The 21,800-nt window shown below is 39.8% G+C and overlaps 2 protein-coding genes across 9 annotated transcripts in view; both read right to left on the reverse strand.

The window, feature by feature from the left end:
• slc12a8 (solute carrier family 12 member 8) overlaps nt 1–4,520 on the reverse strand; it is a 24,743-nt gene extending 20,223 nt beyond the window's left edge. For 2 of the 4 annotated variants that reach the window (XM_010796213.1, XM_010796211.1), the window contains exons 1-4: nt 4,362–4,520; nt 3,282–3,395; nt 3,048–3,194; nt 1,228–1,419 (exon numbers count right to left, since the gene is read on the reverse strand). In XM_010796213.1, the coding sequence (XP_010794515.1) occupies nt 1,228–1,419; nt 3,048–3,194; nt 3,282–3,380 (438 nt within the window). In that variant the 5' untranslated portion in view covers nt 3,381–3,395; nt 4,362–4,520. The remainder of the gene's footprint in view (nt 1–1,227; nt 1,420–3,047; nt 3,195–3,281; nt 3,396–4,361) is intronic. The other 2 variants (XM_010796212.1, XM_010796214.1) reach the window with 1 other exon arrangement.
• Nucleotides 4,521–5,114: 594 nt separating this feature from the next.
• znf148 (zinc finger protein 148) lies at nt 5,115–14,910 on the reverse strand. 5 transcript variants are annotated; one of them, XM_010796210.1, is made up of 7 exons: nt 14,828–14,910; nt 11,902–12,218; nt 10,768–10,893; nt 10,523–10,646; nt 10,185–10,268; nt 9,969–10,087; nt 5,115–9,586 (listed from the first exon to the last, which is right to left on the reverse strand). In XM_010796210.1, the coding sequence occupies exons 2-7, from the start codon at nt 12,193–12,195 to the stop codon at nt 7,952–7,954; spliced, it is 2,382 nt and encodes a 793-aa protein (XP_010794512.1). In that variant the 5' UTR covers nt 12,196–12,218; nt 14,828–14,910; the 3' UTR covers nt 5,115–7,951. The 5 variants fall into 5 exon arrangements, with proteins under 5 accessions (XP_010794512.1, XP_010794511.1, XP_010794508.1 ...); XM_010796209.1 differs by having other exon boundaries at nt 10,774–10,893; nt 11,848–12,218; XM_010796206.1 differs by having other exon boundaries at nt 11,848–12,218.
• Nucleotides 14,911–21,800: the final 6,890 nt, after the last annotated feature.

The following is a 21,800-nucleotide window of genomic DNA, read 5'->3' on the forward strand; positions in this document are numbered from 1 at the left end:
ATGTATTATTGACTCACCTCTCATTATGTAAGCATTCATAAAAAGCGGTGTGCACTGGCTCTTCCTAGGTGATAACAATGCAGGCCGGTCGCATCACATATTTCAGAGCGCTGGGCTCTGCCTGTTGTTCTTCCTCCCAAATCCCATGGAAATGATTTACTCTTCGGCCTTGCACCCAGAGAGTTCGAGGGAGGACTACCACTTGTAGATTTATTACCCAATGCCCTCCTGTTCCTTGGAATCCTTGTAGCTGCTAACTAGCTTTGAGTTAGCATGCCCTTTTCCATTCTTTTGCAACACTGGTAAAGTGGTGTCATTCAAACATAGTCCATTCACTTCCACGTTAACTTCCAACCGCTGCATTTCATTTCCAACACGGCCATCTTCTGTAGAAGTTTGTGGAAGTCATCTGTAGAGAACGGAGGCATTTTGCTGCTAACTAGCTAAATGCTAAATAACATGCAGTACCAGGCTTTAGCTGTTGCTTGGCCACGCTACTGTAAGACAGAGGTTGTCGTAAAAATATTGAAATATGGCTGAAACCCTCCATCTATTTACGAAGAGTAACTGTCCCAGTGATAAGTTAATTTCCAGGAGCCGCTGCTCGAAGTTATCAGAAAAGAAAAATAGGAAAATCAGCATAAAAAAAGTAAGCAGACGCAAGAGCAAGCAGAAAAGCGTCTGCTTTAAAACTTTCTTTCTTAGGAATATCCTTTCCATTATCCCCACGTTTACGCCTATTAAAACAGATATTCCATAACTGACAAAAACTGCTCATTCAGTTTTAATGGCTGGGATAACCTCAGCTACCAGAATTATATTGAGACACTGGAAATTACCCACAATCCCAACATTTAACAAATGGAAGACTCTGAGTGAAACAGCATCATATGAGGTTATATTGGCAAGAATGAGGGGTAGAGGACCTGTGGTTCTAGGAAGTTGGAATACCTGACCTCTAACTGGTAGCCTGACTGTTATTCTAATCAAGCATCATTTGTTGTTATTATTTTATGATCGCTGTAGTGTCTGATTGGTAATCTTACACCTTTGTATTTTTCTTTTGACCAGGTACACTTAACTAACATGTTTTGCAGCCTGACCTTCCTCTTTCTGTATGCTGTACCATGTGAGCTATGTACCATGTATGTTCATAAATAAAAACTTTAATAACAAAAAGAACATGTATCACAGCTCACATCTAATTGGTCTGGATTTGTTTCTCACCTGTCCAAAGACGTAGAGGAGGCCCACTGTGCCCCCGACCCGGCCACCCAGGACAGTGGAGATCATGGAGTAGACTCCTCCACTGCCAACACCGCAGTGCTCACACACTCCGATCCCCGACATCACCACCACTAAGGCAAACAGCACGACCATGGAGACCTGGAACATCCCGAGCAGCACGCCTGTGTTCCCCTGGATGATGATGATGATGATGATGGAGACAAGATAACACAAAATACTATCCCATGTGAAAGTGTTGCACATCTGCAGCATGTAACTCATCAACAACTTTAAATACAAAATATTTGTATGCAAAAAATCTAGTTATATAGTCTTTTACTTTCAAATATATTTGTATTGGGGTCTAAAACCAATGAATGAGCAACGCAATCAAGGGAATCTTATCCTTAAAACTCTGGATAATTATTACTTTTTAAAAACATACAGTTAATTGCATATTTATCTTTGCAAGTACAGAATGATGAGGCCAGCACTGCAATTGATGATAAATCTTCTGGGGGATCCAAAGAAAACGTAATCTGCAGCTTTAAATTAAAATATCTTGTATTTATTTTATAATAAAGAACCAAAGCACACTTTGTAAATAATTCAAGCATGCTTCTATCATATTCTCAAATATTTATTCTGTTAATGTCTCTGCACATTTTTCTCATTAACCAAAATAATTAGTCAATCTTTTGCTTTTAATGTAACGTTCCTGTGTTCAAGCTGTAGGTAAATGTGTGCAAAAATCATTATGTCTGATCTAGGAGAAACTGAAAAGAAAATTGTTACCCGCATGATATTTGCTTTAAACTCTCTCACACTAGTATTTGCAGAGTTAAAACCATATGGTTAGATTTCTGCTTTAGTATAATGGAAAACTAAGGATGATAAATGATGTTCATGTTTGGAAGACATTCTGGTGACACACACTTCACTTTCGCACAATAAGTAGTGAAAGAAGCAAGTCCTTTATGAGGAGATTCCTCTCACTCACACTCAAGTTACCGTTTTTCTCACATGGCAAACTATGTTTAAGCTGTCAAGTGTAACTCAAATGAATGTAGTAATTAAGATCATAGTGTCTCTGTGCTGAATCCGGAGATGACACATGCACATTAAAGTGTTTGGGATCATCTGATGCAGTGACACACACTTAATGATGGTTGCAGCTAAAAACTCAAATCAAACAGCCTTAACAGAGCTAGAAAGATACATGTAAAGTAGAGCCAAGCCCAAGCTTGAGTCTACAGATTATAAAAGGGAAAATATAAAAATAATCAGTCTTCCAATAGCCACACACAGTTCATTTCTAATTAGAAAAGTCAATATTTATTTGCTCTTCGAAAGCACCTGATTGCAACCGTTGTGCACACTAAGCACTTCCAAATGCATTTCAATATAATAATATTGAAAGGGAATTCCTTTAGGGGAGACCATAAAATCTTACTGAAGGCTTCAATCTATGGGCAGATTCTTTATTGTTTTCAAAAGATAAAAGTAAAAGAAGGAATTTGGAGGTGGGGGGTTGCTCCAATGGACAACACTGCCAACATATTACCGATTCATACTTAAAGAAGGTAATCTCTTTTACATTAAGCTGAGGGCAAACTTCATGACTAGATGCAGCTCTAAGAGAACAATAACATTCAGCATACATTCACAAAATGTATGGATTATGGTTAAGATAAAATAAAAAAATGTGTTGCTTTTCTGTTGATTAATAAACAAGAAAAATGTGAGTGCGTAGTCAAGCTGTGATTATTTCCTAATATGTAGATAGAAGAACCAAAAGACAAGAAGAAAAAAATACTAACCACAAGGAAGCCGGTACGTAGGAAAAGTACCACACCAAAGATGTTGATCATGCAGGTGGTAAATACTCCATCCCAGGTACCGAAGAGCACTGGCTCCCACACAAACAGCTTGATCCTCCACCAGGGCTGGCTGGACAGCTGCAAGCCCTGCCGAAGACAAACAACAGTCACAGAACTGGCTGGTTTAGTTATCCCATAATCAACAAGTCAATATAATATTTGAGGAGCAAATACCTGTGCATCTTCATGAAACAGATCATGGATATGTGAGTTGGCGTCAGTAACTCCCCGCTTCAACAGGTCTGCCCTGTCTCCCTCCGGCAGGGTTGCCATTACAACGATTACAACCTATAAATGTGAATAGCTGCGGTAAACTTCAACAGGTGGGCTTTTTTCTTTAAATTAAGCATAGGTGTAATATCACAACATGAAGAAACTCGATTAGGGCTTGAATATATTTCAGACAGCTTATAGTTAGAATTAATTAATAAGTGACCACAGCACATTAGTTATGGACATGAGTTTTTGTTGAAACTGAAATTGGTCCCGCCTGTCATGGTTAAACAACAGGTGCAGCACGCGGACACCCGGATACACCTGGGTGTGCTCGTGATCCAGACACTACAGCTAATTCAGTAATTAGCTAGGCTACTATGTTACCACCACAATCTAGCTAAACATAAACAAGATTAAGACCACAGGCCGCAATTTACGGTGAAATACTAGAAAGTATATGTCAACAGAATTGGCATCAAACAGCGGAAAATATTGTATTATAACAGTCTTAACTTACTTTTTTTAGTTTAGCTAAACAACCGTTTTTCTTTGCTAAATATATTTTGGGGGAACCTCACTAGTCGTCATCAAAGAGAGACCGTCATAATCAAAACAAAATTAACACATTTTTCAATGTAATGTTTCATGGTGGCCAAATGGAAAATTAAATGGAAATAAAAAGTTTAAAAAATGCTCCAGGTTCTGAGTCACTATTATTCAGTCTTAAATCAGACAAAGACAAACACGTAACTATGTGGCCAGACAGTGAAACACAACGACTATCTTTTAAATGTTAATGTTGGTGAGCTTAAGCCTTTAATTGAGCAGCAAGCATTCAGTAAAGAAATGTATTACATTTGTATGAGGCAAAAACTGATACTGACAATTATCTTTTTTTTTACATTAGGGCTTGATGCTCCTCCATTCATGGAGTTTCTCAGCTAACGTTAAACTCAACAGCTGGCCAAACCTACCTTTCAGAGTCCCTTATCTTTCCATGCTAGAAAAGAGGAATAGTTAGTTATCAACTCGACATACCAGTTCATTGTTCTTCAGAGATGTCTCCAGTGAGTGTAAACAGGACTCCCAGCTTCTCCTGCTGTTTGTTTGGTGTGAAAACGAACACACGCGTCTGGTAACTTTTGATAGCCTACCTCCCAGGGTGTGTTGCTGCTTTGCTCCAGGATCCTGTGTTAGTTTTGGCAAGCCCTTCAGAAGGTTGACTAATGATTAAAGAAGTGAAATGCAGGTGCCACTCAATATCCTTAGCATTTTATTTCAGTGGAATTATTCCCTAAAACCTGATTTGGACACTAGATTTGGGGAAAGGAGATTATGGTTTTAGGCCTACATGTTGTTAGGAATATTTCTACCGGTCTACATGTAAATAACAGACAATAAATCATTCATGTTTATATTTTTGGAGTTAACAAATGAGGGCTATGTTTATCAAGTGAAAGTGTCCAGAATAAAGTAATTGGATTCAACAGGTAGCAACATTGGTGATTTTACTTTATCAATCTTTATCTATTTCCAACCTTTCCTATCTTATTATTCTTGACTATAATGTTGTAAGGATCTATATCTTTGATCTGTTGGTTTGGCTCTTGGAGATTGTGATTAACACTTTTTCAAATGTCATAGACATTTCACAGACAAAGGCAAAAAAGATTAATAAAAAAAGGACCCTCGTAAAATCCTCTGACCGTCAAGTTGACTTTTGTCACTCAATTATTGAACGGCACCAGCAGCTTAATGGTCTTTGGATATCAAAACAATTTCAAGGTATAATACTGTGAATAATTTTATTTATAACGACATGACACAACAATCAAAACAACAATTGAATCAGATTGTTTACAAATCATAATATATAGCAAAAGATATAATCATATGGGTTACTTGACTGAAATGAATCAGCTACAATTAAAGCTGCACATTAACCATAAAACAAGTTCACTTGACCCGACAAGTTAGAGACCATGCATTTAAACCTTATTGTCCAACTGAAGATCGACCTAACAGTGAAGCAGAAGGGCTTCCTCGTCAAGTTCTTGAAAAGTATGAAAAGTATGCCAAAGTAGGAGATTCCCATCAGCAATTGAAAGATCTTGACACAAACGACTTGTACAGAGATAAATGAGGGTAGCAATAGTGACTGCATATGATATACTGTACATATCAGTGCCTTAAATGACATGTTTCAAAAATAGTTTTTATCAAAAATTCAATAATTCAGATCTTTTTACACAAAACAATTTTTCTGGAGCTTATACAAGGACACTTATGGCCAGGTTACTGACAAGTTAGTTTAAAGGAAAGGTACTGCTGATATAATTCACAAATATTCTTCAGTTCTGGATATTGAATTGCTTAACTGAATTAAAACTTCTCCATGATTCAATTAAATGGATACAATGAACCGACGCAGTCTTACTGCACTGTGCTTTCAATAATGTCTAACAATGAAATGGGTAGCAAGTGAAATTTAAACCACAACACTTTTAAGTTATACTCCGCCCAAATGCTATTTTAACTGACAAGATTTCAATCCCACCTCAGCTTCTTGATACTTATAAAAAGAGTGATTTCAGGTGGATTATTATTAAAAACCAAATCAACATTTTCTCAGTGAGGGCTTTTCATTCCCAACCGTGGCAAATCCCATCATAATGAACAATCAACAACCTTGATTTACAAACAAAAAAAAAGAGAAATTAATTTTACCTAGTTGATTTAACTCTTTATAACAGTGATGAGATATATAGTAACATTAGAAAAGCCACATCTTTGTCAGCAAGTTAAATGGATTCATTGTTGGATGTTAAAAAAAATCCTCTGACAAAAAGTGTCTCTTGCACAAGCCTCTCTATTGACACAACGATCTAACAGTACTTCTCAGAAGAACATAACAATATACAAAGTATTTACAGCAGTATCATACATTCTTGTGGGAATGTTCAATGAGGAAAAATAAAGCATTTTTTATGATTTATGTGGTTGCGGTCTGTCCCTGATGGTCTGTAGAATTTAAACAAGAGGGAGCTAAACACGAATTACCAAACATAATTTGAGGGCGCATTTTAAAACAGTGATTTACACATAGCACCTCACACATACTTGTACACATCGAAAACCATAAACAGTGTGATGAAGAACAGATGAGACCTCACTCCATCACTTTTCAACAAGGCCTGAACAGATGTGGTGATAATGCTCAAAACTGAAGACTCTAGCACAGTCAATGAAAAAATGCTTTTTCCATCCATCCACAGATAATAGTTTGAGAACTAAACTCGGAGCCATTTCTTGCTAAAATAATAATATATGATGCGCAAAAATAAATAAAGCTCCCATATTTTAACGTATTACAGACTGAATAAGTTGATAGCTTATGTTTTTGTTGTTATTGTGCAAGAGGAATTAGTAGCCATAGCCAAAACTGACTAAAAAACAAAAATACAGGAATGAGTAAAGGAAAGCCTGTAATTAAAAAAATTAAAAGGCACAGATGTAAAACGAATAAAACTGGAAAACAAAGCACCTAATTTCCAGGTGGACACTCTTTCATAATATAGCCTTAATGAGCATTTAGGAGAGTCTAATCACATTGTTTCCGAAAGAAAACAAAGTATTTTAAACTGCAGAAAACAAGAGCCACAGCATCATCTGTAATTTCAAATTACCCAAATCAGAAATGATGAATTACATTCCTGTCGTTGAATAATTGTGCAAATTGTGCAAGAGTAAAGCACAATCCTTGTAAGTAATCTTATTTCAACTAATTTATACTGGACAACAGTAATAACCTGGCAACCATTACATGGATGTAGCTATTTGAAACCGTAATCATTTTTTTGTTTTATTTTTTTAACACAAATACAGCCCAACATTTGCCTATTCTGTCACAAAAGGCTGTGCCAAGAAATTAACCTACAAAGGGAATGTTTCATTAATGGAATTACAATTTCTTCTCTTTGGCCAATTTACAAGACAAGTCCGATCTGCAAATGGAAAAAACTATTATATTCCATATCAGATGAGTACACTCAAATCAATGGGGCACACCCATCTCAGGTGACAGTAAAGTGACTTCAACATAAGTCACATTTATGATCTAATCATTTTCTAATTTTCTCATTTCTTAGACAACTTAACAGGAGTCACACTGCTGGATTAAGATTGTAAGTAGTGAATTTCATATAATCAGCAAGCGGGGTAGCTACAGTAAGAGCAAAGAGGCAAATATAAATAGGGGGCTATTATTAACAAGTGGTTGCATTAAGCAGCGAAAGTAACAATGATTTGTTTTGTGCAAGGCAAACTGATTGACTTTAAACATAAATTCTGTGGCGATGCTATGAGAGGATATTTCGCTTTGTCCTGCATTACACTTTGGTCATGACTCAATTTACATTCTGGGGCAAGAAATAACACATTTTTTAAAGGGGAAGTGCGAATTAAGTATCTCCATTTTAGGAGGTTGCGCTTAACAAAACATATTTTTTTCATGTTTTATGACAAAATACGTTTAGAAAGAAAACATAGTGGACAATGGGACTTGTTTTGGCTGAACAGGAGACATGAGATAAAGTGCCGCTGAAATTATGAAGAGGAAAATGAATTCTTCAGCCAAAGGTTTCACTGGAGGAAACATCAGGGGACGAGTTCAGTTGAGACCTGGTCTCGACGACTCTGACTAAGGGGAACTCTGAGAAGTCTGTGCTGTGTGCTCGGAGACTTAATTGTCCATTGGCAACGGTAAACTGTGAGGAGGATCCAGATCTTGATGTCTGGAATTGGGATTTGAAGTTCTGATCGAAGGAGCTTATTTGAAACGTCTGAATTATGCCTTGAGAAGAGTCTGTCTTTTTGGAGGGCGAGACCTCCTGCAGAAAGTCCTCCTCAGCCGGAGACACAGCAGATGGAGGGGTGGTCTCGTCGCCTGAAAACGAAAACGAGTGCTGAGAGTCCCCGACGAGTAATCCAAAGTGAGGTTTCTCTGAAGTGGACCTTAGCGGAGAGCTCATCCCTGATTTGAACCTGCTGGGGGAAGGAAACTGTTTCTCTGTGGAGAACAGAGGTTGCCCCGCTAAGGTGGGGTTTTCCGAGACCAAGCTGAGGCTTTGGCTGGTCAGGTAGCTGTCGTTCTGGCTGGTCCTCTCAAGTGCTTGCTGGAGAAACTTTGAGTATTCTTGCAAGAGGCTGACCTTTTCGGTAGCCGGCTGAGGCTGGGCACTAGAGACCACAAGGTTTTCCACAGGGCTGCCGTCTGCAACCTCGGAGGAATTAATGGATATGCTGGATGTCACCTCTGTGTCGGCCACGCTGAAGGAAATGTCCGATTGCCCGTTGGCTTTGTTGGAGTAATGTTCCAACAGCGTCTGAAGAACCTCGTCTGGCAACACATTCTTGTCATGCGTGGCTTTTATCTCTGCGCTGATAGGCTGGGGCTCCAGGATGGTGACGGGGACATTCTCGCCAATGACGGCAGAGACTACGGTTTGTGTGACAGACGGCTGGGAGGAAATGCTGCTTGTGTTCAGGCTGTAATCTCGACTGTTGTTGGCCATCGCAGCCTGAAGGTAGCGCTTCTTCTTCAGGAACTGCATGGCGTCGTCGTAGTTTGTGCTGCTAGCTGCTGGCTTTGTTGGTCTTTCTTGAAGAGTTTCGACTGACTCGAGCTCTGTGTTGCTTTCCACCTCTAAAAGGCCTTGCTTGTCCACGATCTCAAAGGTGTACTGTGTGACCTTAGTATTTTCCTCAAAGGAAGACGAAGTGGAGAGGCAGGGAGGAGTTTGTTCACTGGACTGTTTGAGACTCCTCTTGGGGACTTTCTTCAGGACTAGTCTGGGGGGAGTGGTGTCCCCCGACGACACTTCTCCCTCTTGGTGTTGGCTAGCCGGTTCTTCAGGTTCCACAGAGAAGTCAGCTATCACATACTCGTGTTTGATCTTGGAGGACACAGCAAAGAGAGGTAGACCTTCAATTTTATTCTGTCTCTGCTCCTCCTTCTCCTCCGTTTCGATTACAGTGACAGTGTGCCCGTCTGTCTGGGCAGCAGTGGAAGCTTCGGGACTCTTGTCTGCACACTTTTGTCGTTTTTTCTTGGGCAGTGAACAGTCTTGGGCAAGAAAAGGGAGGTCCAAAGAATCTGCTTCAAGCAAAGGCCCGACTTTACCAGCTGCTTTGTTGGTCTTTCTCTCTCTGTTCTCGTGACACATTCGTCTGTGCTTTAAAACCCGGTCTGTTCTGGAGAAGTACTGTAAATAGACCAAAAAAAGTAACTTTATTTTACCAGGAAGCAGGCTCAATGCAGTGATATACAGCATATTCATTGTTTTAAAAGGTCTGTAGTAGATGTTTTTTTATTACCATCGGGGCTTCAAATGAGAAATGAAGAGTGTCTGTTTTTGTGTTTTAGGACGTCATCACAACAAGTAAATACATCTTACCCCAAAAAAAGTGATTGAGCAGTTATTCTTTTCTTACCAAGTCAACTTCAATCAGTTTCTACAAGTACAGTAACAACATTCAACCTTATGACTGAAACTCCAAAGTTATCTTACTGCCCTTCTGCTGTAGGCCTTTTTTTCTACCTGCAAAACCTGCAGTATTTTATTAGCTAACAGAAACAGAGCTTGCCTGGTGACAGTAGTCACATTGGTATGGTTTCTCTCCGCTATGAGTCCTCTTGTGTCTCTCCATGTGGTACTTCTGGATGAACCTCATGCCACACTCGTCACAGCGAAAAGGCTTTTCTCCTACACAAAGAGACAAAAAGGAAAAACAAACACTCGAGACTGAAATGGAGCAAAATAAAATCACAATGCATAGAGGCTGCATTCATTCTTTACTCACCGGTGTGGATCTTCTCATGTCTCTGGAGGAGATATTTCTGAATGAAGCGCATATCACACTGGCTGCACTGAAATGGCTTCTCACCTGGGGTTTGAATTGTGAACATCAGTTTATAAATAACAATAAAGACACTAGATTTCATATAATGCTCGAGGCAACTTTTTAGATTGGCATTGCTCCTCTTTAAACATGATGTATCATTTATTTATAAAGAGATGGTATTGTGTTTCAGTCTTTATTTCATGGTCAAGGCAACTTTTTAATTTCAACATGATATCGAATTTCAAAGCAAGAGGTTGATAGGGCTGCATTTTAAAACATGACTGTGGTATCAATACCTGTGTGAATGAAGACATGCCTCTGTAGGTGGTAGTTGGTTCTGAATGCAGCATTACAGTGAACACAGACGTGACACTTGGGGCTTTGGAGGCCCAATGATCCATCATCATTGATGCTGAGAATCTACAACAGCAAAGTGAGAAAGACATATCAGTATCTGATACACAATCCAAACCGTGGACAAATATTACAAACATGCAGGTCAGACCATTTAAAAAATATATTTTTTAAGATAAAAACTGACCTGTACCTTTGCTGGTGAACGCTGCTTCCTTTTTTTCTTCTTGGGAGACACCATCAGGTCCTTAACTGCTTTTTTCTTAATTTGGCCCGGTGCCTCGGACAGCTTCAGTTCCTGCTTGATGCTCAACTGTGCAGCAGAGCAGAGATAGGAAAACACATTTTAAAAAGGCACATAACCTACTTCAAAGTCCACCCACTCATCCAGCTGCTTATCAGGGTCAGGCAGGTTGAGGATAATAACCAATGTGAGGGGACTTCACCACGCAGCAGCTTCCCCTCCACAATTTCAGAGGCAAGTTGAAAAGGTTCAAGCATCCTCTGGCAACAACCAAAGGGAAACCTCAGGTCCTACAAAACACAGGACATGCTGAGATATCTCCTCTACCAGCTGGGAGCCTCTGCAGACGCCATATGACTTATTTAACGATGCTGCCTAATTTTAACATTTGAGCATTACGAGTGTTTCGTACAGAAATGATGGATATGTAACATCCAAGTTGTAAGAAACAGGAATTAAATCCTTAAGCCTGATCCTCAGTTCAGGCTATCCTAGATGTTTACACTTACAGCATTAAAAAGTATGTTTACTGTGCTGTATAGTCATTCTTCTGCATGCCAAAAGATTAAACAGCACACACATTTCAAGCTAATGCTTTTATCTTTTGAGACTTTTTGACTTTGAATGCAAACAAGTACACAAGCGGTAATTCCTCACAACAATATATTATCCCTAATGTTGGTTATTTTCAACTGTTTTCTGTGGGATGACAGACTTTATACTTATATTATACTTATATTAGTTTCACACATATTGTATCAATGTCTAGATTTAACTGCATTTAATCACTGTTCCTAAAAAGGTTGTCATTGTTTTGCAAAGCAGCTCTAAAGCAAACCGTCAACAGCATGATGGTTGTCATAAATCTGTCCACACCTGTGAATTCTCAGTCTAGAAGGAAATAATGTCCCATAACAAATATTGCATGGCAATACATGAAAGGGAAATTAATATAACGACGTCTAGCTACAGTAGCAACATAAATAATCTCGTCCATACATGGACTACTTCTTATGAACTCACTGGCATATGAAGCAAGCAGGGCAACTTATTGGTGAGTTTTAGGGGGAAATGCACCTCTCCTGCGCCCTCCTCTGCTCCTCCTCTACCATTCTTTGTCATCTCCTCCTGCATCATCAGCTGATCTGGAGGAACCAGGTCATGTGTGACCAGCGAGCTGCCAGTCAAGTCGGTGTCTTCATCTTCATCGTCGTCGTCGTCTTCCAACAGAGGGTGGTCTGCCAGTGATCGATCCCCCAAGGTCATCACCACCAAACCTCCCCCGCCGCCCAGTCCGACTCTCCCTCCTCCGTCCTGCCCTCCACTGCTGCCCTTCAGCAGCATGCCCTCCAACTTGTCCTCAGTGTTCATTTTACATAGAGTAGTTCTTTAGTCTGTAAAAACAGAAATAAATAGGGAGATGACTGGACGATGTTGGCAAGCTAAATACTAAACATTTTGCTCTAGTTTATTTGACCATGAAAAAGATTATTTAAAATCACACACAAAATAACATAAAAAGAAAACATTTGCATGGACTGTAAAGAAGTAGCTCAAATGTAACTAGCGTGGTGAACTCACACTTTAAAGTTAACCATACGCCCATAATTGACCTTTTTTCCAAAATTGCGATGGTTAATGATTATATTAAAATGCAAAAATTGACCTTTTGTATTCAATTCTGGCAGCTTAAAACTCTTAAAAATGTAAGTTGTGAAGCACGGCTCAAGCAAGTCATCAACACCAGCTTTAAGTCACTCGTAGGGAACGCTGCACTTGGTCAAGAAAACTGCTGTTGATTTTGTAAACAAGTTAAAATTCAGGTGCTCTTACAGGACAATGCAGTTGACTATCCAGTGTCTGTCATACTTTGAGTGGAAGCACACAGTAAGTGTTGGCATACTGAAAAGCATAATGTATTGTAAATTACACATCCTTTTTTGATACATTCATAACCAATGTGTTTACCAGTCAATACTTTACCAGGGGTATGATCACACAAGGATTTTAAACTTACAACCAGAGTGTGCCATGCATTCTTTTTAGATTGTCAACTTAAACCAAGTATTTCCACTTAAATTAAGCTGGATACTCATTGTGTTTTATTCTTACTGAAGAACCAGCTCTAGCCTAGTTGGCATGAGTTTCCTATTAAGGTGATATTTAAGAGACTCAGGAGCTCTACTGCTATAAATATGATGTCCCAGTAGGTTTCACTAAATTGCCGCACATATATGGCTTTAGCTCTAAGAATATGAGCTTTTAGCATATAGTAAAACGTTAGGACTTGTAATCCTACTCAGTTCCACATTTGTTGTCCATACAATGCCATCTCCCAGTAATGTGTCAAGTTTTGGAAGTGGGTCAGCTGTGGTTTCTGTGATCTTATCTTAACGTTACAAAATGTACTATACAGTGTAAAGGGATAGCAAGCACCGTGAAGCAGCCCAAAAAGTTGATAATGTATTGACATGTTGTGCTGCTTTTTTTAAGGCGAAGTAGTAAAACGTTTGGAGTTATTTTGTTGACGTTAATGTACTTTACTCAACAGCCAGGTATATATTTTTTTAACGGCTCATCGCGAGTCTATGTTGATAACTTCATATGTACAGAACCTGATAATGTATTGACATGTTGTGCTGCTTTTTTTAAGGCGAAGTAGTAAAACGTTTGGAGTTATTTTGTTGACGTTAATGTACTTTACTCAACAGCCAGGTATATATTTTTTTAACGGCTCATCGCGAGTCTATGTTGATAACTTCATATGTACAGAACCGAAGGTATAAAAATAGCTTTACATTTTAGTCAGCAACATTACACTTGTGTTTCCTTCCCTTCAACAACACCTAATTAGTTAACTAGCAATCACTTGATCTGAAAACGGTAACGTTAACGCTAGCTAACCTAACGTTAGCACTTGGTGACAGGTTTGACCTAACCTTAGCTAACACAGATTAAACTCAGGAGACAGTAGGAATCTGTCACGGTTCAAACACACAACAACAAACACTTACTCCCATATGTAAACACACTCACTGTGCCACAGGTTAAATGGGTTAAGTCTCTTGCTAGCCAGCTAGCTAGCCGCGCTTGACAAGGTTGCTACATCACATTTTACGACAGCTAATGAAGAAACGTAGGGGAAAAGGCGAATGTGCCTTCAAAATAAAAGCTCGTTCAACACCTCACATTAAACTACGACCACAAACTTTACACTTAAGCTTCTAACTATTTCATAACAGTAGAGTCATGCTATGAAACAATGTCTGCTATTTAAAGAAATCAAGACATAATTGTGATGTATAATAGGAAGCCATGTAGTTGGCTTTGGATCAGCTGTGATGGCATTAAGTACGATTATTTGAATCAGTTGTATTTACTGTTATTTAACTGCATTTCTATTTAGTTTTATATTGTCAAAACTGCCATGTTGTATTTTAAACATCTGTTTTTATAATGACGAATGCTATTTAAATAAACTAAAACATGAATAATGTGTCCTATGAACTAAACACTTTTTAGGCATTTTTTTTGACTGACTTTAAGGTTTAAATTGAAATAATTACTATATCTTGAAAACACTTAACATCAAAACAGTTGCATTACATGGAAATTGACCGGAAGTTGCACTTTCCTTCACCGGCTTGACAAAAGTCTACGGCCTGTTGAAGCTAGCTAGCTAGCTGCTGCTAGCAAGTTGCAGAAAACATTGCATTTTGTTGGTGTAATATACCGTTGACAACGCATCTCCATTGCATTGTAGGTCAAGTATTTAACAATACATTTTAGCGCTCATGAAATAGAATACATGACACAAAACACAACTTTCGTTTGCACCTTTTACCAAACTTGTTAGCAGGGCTAGCTCGCTCAATAGGCCACAATGTTATTGGCTGCTAGTTAAGCTATCGTTCGCTAACCCGCAACTCATCCAACAATAACATTCATATCAGTAGCGCACAAGTAACATGTCAACTATTAAAGCTGCATTGTTTCTTCTTACCTGCTGTGCGTCTTAAAGCCGTTTAGCTGTCATGATTGTTATGCAAGACTACAGTGTAATGATGGTGTGCGGAATAATCAAATACACCATCACATTTTATGAAGACTTGATTTTTATTTATTTGTCGCCATCTAGTGGTTCACATCGGCTGCAGGTACAGTGCGCTCCTGACCACTCGGGCTCATAATGTTCCCTCATGCTTCATTTTGGCGACCTACTTATTCTATAATCATAATGTCCTTTCCGCGCTTTTTAATCAGCTTTTTCGTAATAATACTTTGTACATTCAGGCAAAGATAATGATTTCTAATTGTATCCTGTACAGTGGCTAATTATGATTTGTGTTCACAGAATCCATCCGGAAATGCAGCACGATACCATTTGTGAGGCAACATAAAACATTTGTTTCATGCAGTCAATATGGGGTGATTGTAAAAGCTACAACCTTAGTCTACACTTTAGTCACTACTCTGTATTTGTCCTTGCTAAAGTTAAACGACAAACCGATTTTCCTATTGACCATGTTATTGCAAAAGTCCAATTGAAGGTATAGGCCTCGGTGTTCGCTAGAAAGAAGATGCCCCTTCAAAAGAAAAACACACAGACAATACAGCTTCTTCAAAAATAACCATTTCGTTTTATTAAATAGATTATCTCCTGCAAAGATAGCATACTTGACACCTACATTTGTTCCCATTACATTTCTAAACCATTTTCCTTTTTTATGGGATTATTGTTGGATTAGTTATTTTTGAAATGGTGCAACATAGCAACTTTATGAGAATTACCCTATGTAAATTAGCAATAAAGGGTAGATCAAGTGGAAGAGGGGTTTAGTGCAATAACCATCTGGATTCATCTACTAATCCTTCCACAGCTTTGCTTCAAAAAGGGATACGGTCTTGATAAAATGACAGCCTGTCATGCAGAGCCATCACACAGACACACACACATTCACACACAAAGACACGCACCGCCGTGAAGAATACTAATCAACCTGTTTGCAGAAGCTCGGCGCACAACTTTCATCCATCCTGTATCTAGAACTCTCTGCAGGATTTCCTGCAAACCTCCACCTGCTGAATTTCATCGGGTTTCAGTAGTCTTCTCTGTCTCTCTCTTCCCTGTCTGTGTCTCTTCAGAGCGACAGACAGCAGGAGAGACTGAGTCTGAGCCTCTGAGGACATACAGCTCACTCGTGCGTCGCTTCCAAGAGGGAAGCCCCCCACGCGTTGCGCACTGAGATCGCCGGTAGAAACTCGAGTGTGCACGTGTGACAGGCTATAAATGTGTGTGTTCGCGCACCATACAGCCCCGGACTCCCTCCTCAACAGTTGCTGCCGGAGCGGCGGAGAGGAGCGGTGGAGAGCGAGAGAGACAGTAGACTGAGGACGGACGCGGCGCTCTGCCCGGCTCTGCTCCTGACATGCACTCGATCATCTCTCCGGTGACCAAGGCCATCCTAGTAGCGCTCTTCATCTTCGCGATACTCCTCATCCTCTATGTAATCCTTTGGTACATTTGCAGAGACGTGGACTGCGACCACGGAATTTGAGGATATTCCAAACGGCAATACCGGGAATTTCTCAATGGGGCGCACAGAAGAGCCCATCAGGGTCATCCCGTAAGTCTGCCTTTTTTTGTAATGTCTTTCCTGATGTGTATAGCTGTTTCTAGGTTATCTGTGGATGTGTGTGTGTGTGTGTGTGTGTGTGTGTGTGTGTGTGTGTGTGTGTGTGTGTGTGTGTGTGTGTGTGTGTGTGTGTGTGTGTGTGTGTGTGTATGTGTGTGTGTGTGTGTTCACGCGCTTTTTGGTCGTGCGTAATGTTAAATGCGCTTTGGTAAGATCAAGTGCGTCTCCACCGGCACGAGGGATCCCAAACCCAAATGAGCAGAGTCTCAAATTCCTTTCTGTTCAACTTGGCAGCGGCCGTCTATCGATTCCGGCTCATGTTTTAGAGAGCCGGCGTTGTATCTGACAGTGGATTCTCAAAGGTGATACAATGTCATCAGAGGATATCGAACTGACGCGTGTGTGGGCTATCAATTAATAGATTGGGAAGTCCACCGGTGACATTGCGGTAAACGGCGTGGTGTCCCTTAAGCTCAAGAACAACAGTGATTACATGCAGGTTGCCAATATTGTGTTGTTCTCCCCCTCCTCCTCTTCCTCCTCCTCTTCCACCTTCGGTATATCTGCAACATTAGTTCATGTTCAATTCATGTTGGTCTCTGAGGATGCTTCCAAATTTTACATCCAAAGAGATAACAGGATTAGCTCTATTGGCTCCTGCACGTCTAATTCCTAATCTGTTTTGTGCCATGTTTGTGACTCCTTATCAAGAAAACGCCGCTAATGCTTTTACGCATAGCGCATTTATATTCCCCATGACATCAGTGAGCTTGTTTAACAACATGAGATGTCCGATGTTAGTAAAGAAAGATGCTCTTACTTTTACGCAAAACACACACACACACACACACACACACGCAAAATTATTCCAAAGAAAAAACACCCCTTAAGCGAAGATACTCTGATTGTAGACTCTCGACTTTCCGTACCGTCATGTCAGTAAGGTATTTTTCATTTTTTATTATGCGGATGTTACTATGAAAAAGTAAGGTGCTTTTAAATTTTGAGATCTGTGCATCTCCGCTCTCTACTACGAATATTATACAGGACCGTCACATCACGACTACATCAATTATGTAATTCCCCTTTTTATTGTGTGTTGTGTATACATTCTCTCTCTCTCACGTGTATGTCTTTATTGAATCCTTTATTGTTTGCTCCGTGTTGTCGTTTATTGAGTGTGTGGTTCAGACAGAGAGGAACTAAAATGCACTCTTCATCTCGGTACCCGAAAACGCTCAACTATGTTATTACCTTGAACTTTTTTGTTTACATTGAGCGTTAGTGAATGTACTAATACAGGTTTACAGGTTCACGAATGAACATCCGTTAACTTACCTAAATACAAAGATTTGATTTAAGTCTGTTACTTAATCACACTGAGTCAACCTCTCTTGTGTTTCTCAACTATTCTAATGACCTCCGTCGTAATAGGTTCACAAAATAGAATTAATATGTTTAAAATAATAAAATTAGAGCATATGAAATCTACGTCATGTAATTTTGATACCTATGAACGAGTGCACAACATCAAGTGTATTTTTCGCATTTTTACAAGTACAGTGTTGACAATTCTCACAGGAACAATTTAAAGGACCGCCGCTAGGACTAGGTTTGTGTTCAGTGAATAAAGGAACCGAGGTACGGATTGGGAGATGTTCGAAATAAACGTGAGTCTCGTGCAAATGCTCTGAGACGGTGACCGTCTGTTTGTTTATTTGTTATTGGTAGTGTCCATGTGTATACAACTAAGTTGTTTGGAACTTACATAGTTAACGTGTAAGTTTTAATTTAGTAATGGTCGATTTACTGGTGTGGTCGATACCCCTATCTTAGTTCCTCGTTATCTCCTTCTTCTTTGTGTGTGTCCTGTGTGTTCTTGACTTGTTTATTTTTCATTTTATAATTATTCGTCGAATGAAAAAATATTAACTAGATTATAATAAACATAAGATGTTGAACGTAAATTGTTTGGTGTGGATAGTATTAAAGCGTGGTATATATTTGGTAACCAGTTTTGTAGATTTGGGATAATTAGTCTTGGTCGTTACCGAAAAAAGTCCGTCCTTATTTCTCGTTTATAGCAAAAAGTCTATATTGACAAGTTATAACCACTCTCATAACAAATTGAAAGGACATTGAAAAGATTTATCTAAGTATAATCTCAATGCTTTCCTTCTAGTAAACTAAAGACTATAAAACCCATCATTCTCGTGAAAATCCCTTACCGATGACCTCAGGTTCACTTATAGAGGTTACCAACAATTTGTACATAAATTGTGAATATGTACGCGTGTACAATGTTTGTCACAAAAAACAACTGCTTACATAATGCGTTGTTCAGGTACAATTATCAGTCAATAGGATGAAAGCCTAGTAACTGCGGTGCTGCACCTGTGCGAGAGTCGAAGTCGTTCGAAGTGGAACGGGAGACTGGAGCTATTTATTTTTCTAGTTCTTTGCAATAACTAATTAAATCTTTGTCTTCTAAATTTATTGTGGCTAGACACGGTGAAATTCGAAAGGAAAATATCTCAAAAAAGAGAACAAAGCAAAAGTCTACATATGCACTACCGAAAATAAATAGATTCATGATCTTCAACAGTGCGGGACCTAAAGAAAGAACGCAATAGCCACTTAATTACTACGTCGAGATGTAACCTACGATTTCGAATTGAGTAGTCATAGGATTTGTATAACGTCGAGAAGTTTCGAACTTCCTGTTTATGTTCTTTATCTTTATGTTGCTATTACAACCAAGTGGTCACTTTTCGGTTTTTTCGTAGTGTCTGAAGAAACATTGTCTACGACGGCGATGGAAGAGCAGTCGATCAACTACTGTCGAAGACGAGACACTGGAATTTCGGTGTAGAGTCGTGTTGTTTATTTTTGAGACTGGAAATTTCAGTGTAATATCAAACTACTACCCTTTTGGAAACACTGATATAGGTATAAATACTCGTCATGACATCTCCTGATCTTAATAATCGGATTCGAGGACAGGCAATATTTAATAAACACTACTGCTCGCTGCTATGTGTGTGTGTGTGTGTGTGTGGTGTGTGTGTGTGTGTGTGTGTGTATTGACGTAAGAAACCTCCAAATTACTGTAACTACTCCGGTTATTATCCTATTGTTTAGGGGAGAGGTGCCGGAACTTGAAATTATTAAATCAAAATATGAATGTATAAATATACTTAAATTAGAGTTTATACTTTGGACACCAATTAGTTCCACATAATTGTACGGGACTCGCGGCAAGGTGGACGCCAACGAAAGACAGAAGGATTTAGTAGTCTGTGACACAAATAAGTACAACACAAACACCCTATTTAATTCTTGGGTCTATTAGAATGTTGTTCCATTGTCAACTTTTATAATCCTATGTAAGTAAGACATTTTTTATTTAATAAAATAAATGAAAATCCAGTGAGAGCGGATCCGATATATGTTGGAATCGCACCCTTCATCCCCATGGGGGATCTTAGACCGTCTTTAGTGTCTTGCTGGCCGTAGTGTTCGACGGCGACTTCCGCTGTCTCCAGGTTGGCACAGGGTCGTCGATCGCTCCTGATGGGGGGGCAATGTCAAGTGCTCGTGGGGGATCTGGGGGGAGCAAGTGCTCGTGGGGGGAAGGGCGCCGAGTAGCTATATTTGGGTGTCCGTCAACCATGGAGTGTAATGTGCGAAAAAGACTTGTTCGTGGTGTAAGCAGTGATTGGGGACGACGAGTGTCGCGACGTCCGTTGGGTGTGTGTGTGTGTGTTGTGTGTGTTTGTGTGGTGTGTGTGTGTGTGTGGTGTGTGTGTGTGTGTGTGTGTGTGTGTTGTGTGTGTGTGTGTGTGTGTGTGTGTGTGTTGTGTGGACAGAGAGGGTATATGACTCAGAGGAGACTCGGGAAGGACGAGGTGAAAAGAAAGAAAAGTAGACAGTAAGACCTCGTACAGTCACAAATTGGGGGAAGGTGCGACCATGTGTGTGTGTTGTGTGTGTGTGTGTGTGTGTGTGTGTGTGTGTGGTGTGTGTGGTGTGTGTGTGTGTGTGTGTGTGGTGTGTGTGGTGGTGGTGGTCGAAAGAAGCAAAAGGAAGTCAGTGTCTTAAAAAGGGAAGAAGGTGGAATGTGTGTGGTGTGTGTGTGTGTGGTGTGTGTGTGTGTGTTGTGTGGTGTCGTGTGTGTGTGTGTGTGTGTGTGTGTGTTGTGTGTGTGTGTGTGTGTGTGTGTGGTGTGTGTGTGTGTGTTGTGTGTGTGTGTGTGTGTTGTGGTGTGTGTGGTGTGTGTGTGTGTCTTAGTCCCGTGGTCAAAGTTGTCTGTGGTAGTCAAATTCGTCAACAGTTGGAAAAGTGAGTGATAATTCGGACCCGTATATCTCAGTCCGTGGACAGTAATTGTCAACTAAGCATTCACACAACCGGAACGCACTCACCAAAACGCACAACTCCCGTCTATACCGACTAGATGAGGTACCGACTGGTCCTTATTAAAACAAATCAGGCTAATCTCTGGTCCGAGAAGAGAAGGAAAAGAGCCGCTCCCTATTCTATGTGTGTTTGTCAATCCTCCGACGCCCCAAGGAAGAGAGTACCGACGTAGGTCGGTAAATCCTTCGAACACCTCAAAAAATTTACATGATCACACCCACCACAAGTTTTAATTCTTCTAGATTTTTACAATTCGGATTTGGGACGGAAAAGAAGGTTCAATCCCTCTACGATCCGACAAATTTTAAGAGACTCCACAATTCTACATTTATCACTACACCACGAGGAATTTTCCACCAATTTGAGCATACTCGACGTCAGGCGCCTATAGTAATTCCGTGATTTTATAAGGACAAAAAAAATGCTTTTTTCCGTTAGGAAGAAAGTATAGTGTTGTAATATTGCTCGTATACAGAATTTTCTAAGTGGTCCTTGTCCTATTCTACTCATTTGTCAAAACACGTTTAATCTTATCTATGACCACAACTATCACGTAGAAGGAGTGATATAAGGATTAACTTCAGGAATTTTTGTAATTTTCAAATTTTGCGTTTACAGGAACCAAACAGGAAAGGTAATAGGCGAACGTGTAAAACAACAAAAAGGAACAATACCAAACGGACTCTACGTAAATCTGAGCCTACTTTTTACCGTAGTATAGTATAGAGCGTACAAATTATCGAAATACCTGGTACACTGTCGTACACCCGTAACCCCGTTGCACGGACGTTATAACTCTTCAGGAAATAATTTTGACGTCCCTACGACACGCGACGCTCACACACACACACACACACACACCAACCACACACACACACACACACACACACACACACACACACCACACACACACACACACAC

The sequence above is a fragment of the Notothenia coriiceps genome, unplaced genomic scaffold (genome assembly GCF_000735185.1).
Source record: "Notothenia coriiceps isolate Sejong01 unplaced genomic scaffold, NC01 NC01_scaffold00037250, whole genome shotgun sequence".
Lineage (NCBI taxonomy): Eukaryota > Metazoa > Chordata > Actinopteri > Perciformes > Nototheniidae > Notothenia > Notothenia coriiceps.

Coding starts and splice junctions, on each gene's coding strand:
- znf148 (XM_010796206.1), bottom strand. CDS start 12,195: ATGAACACTGAGGACAAGTTGGAGGGCATGCTGCTGAAGGGCAGCAGT. Junction 10,269..10,522: donor GCATGTCTTCATTCACACAG/GTATTGATACCA, acceptor TTCAAACCCCAG/GTGAGAAGCCATTTCAGTGC. Junction 9,587..9,968: donor AATGTGACTACTGTCACCAG/GCAAGCTCTGTT, acceptor GTCTATTTACAG/TACTTCTCCAGAACAGACCG.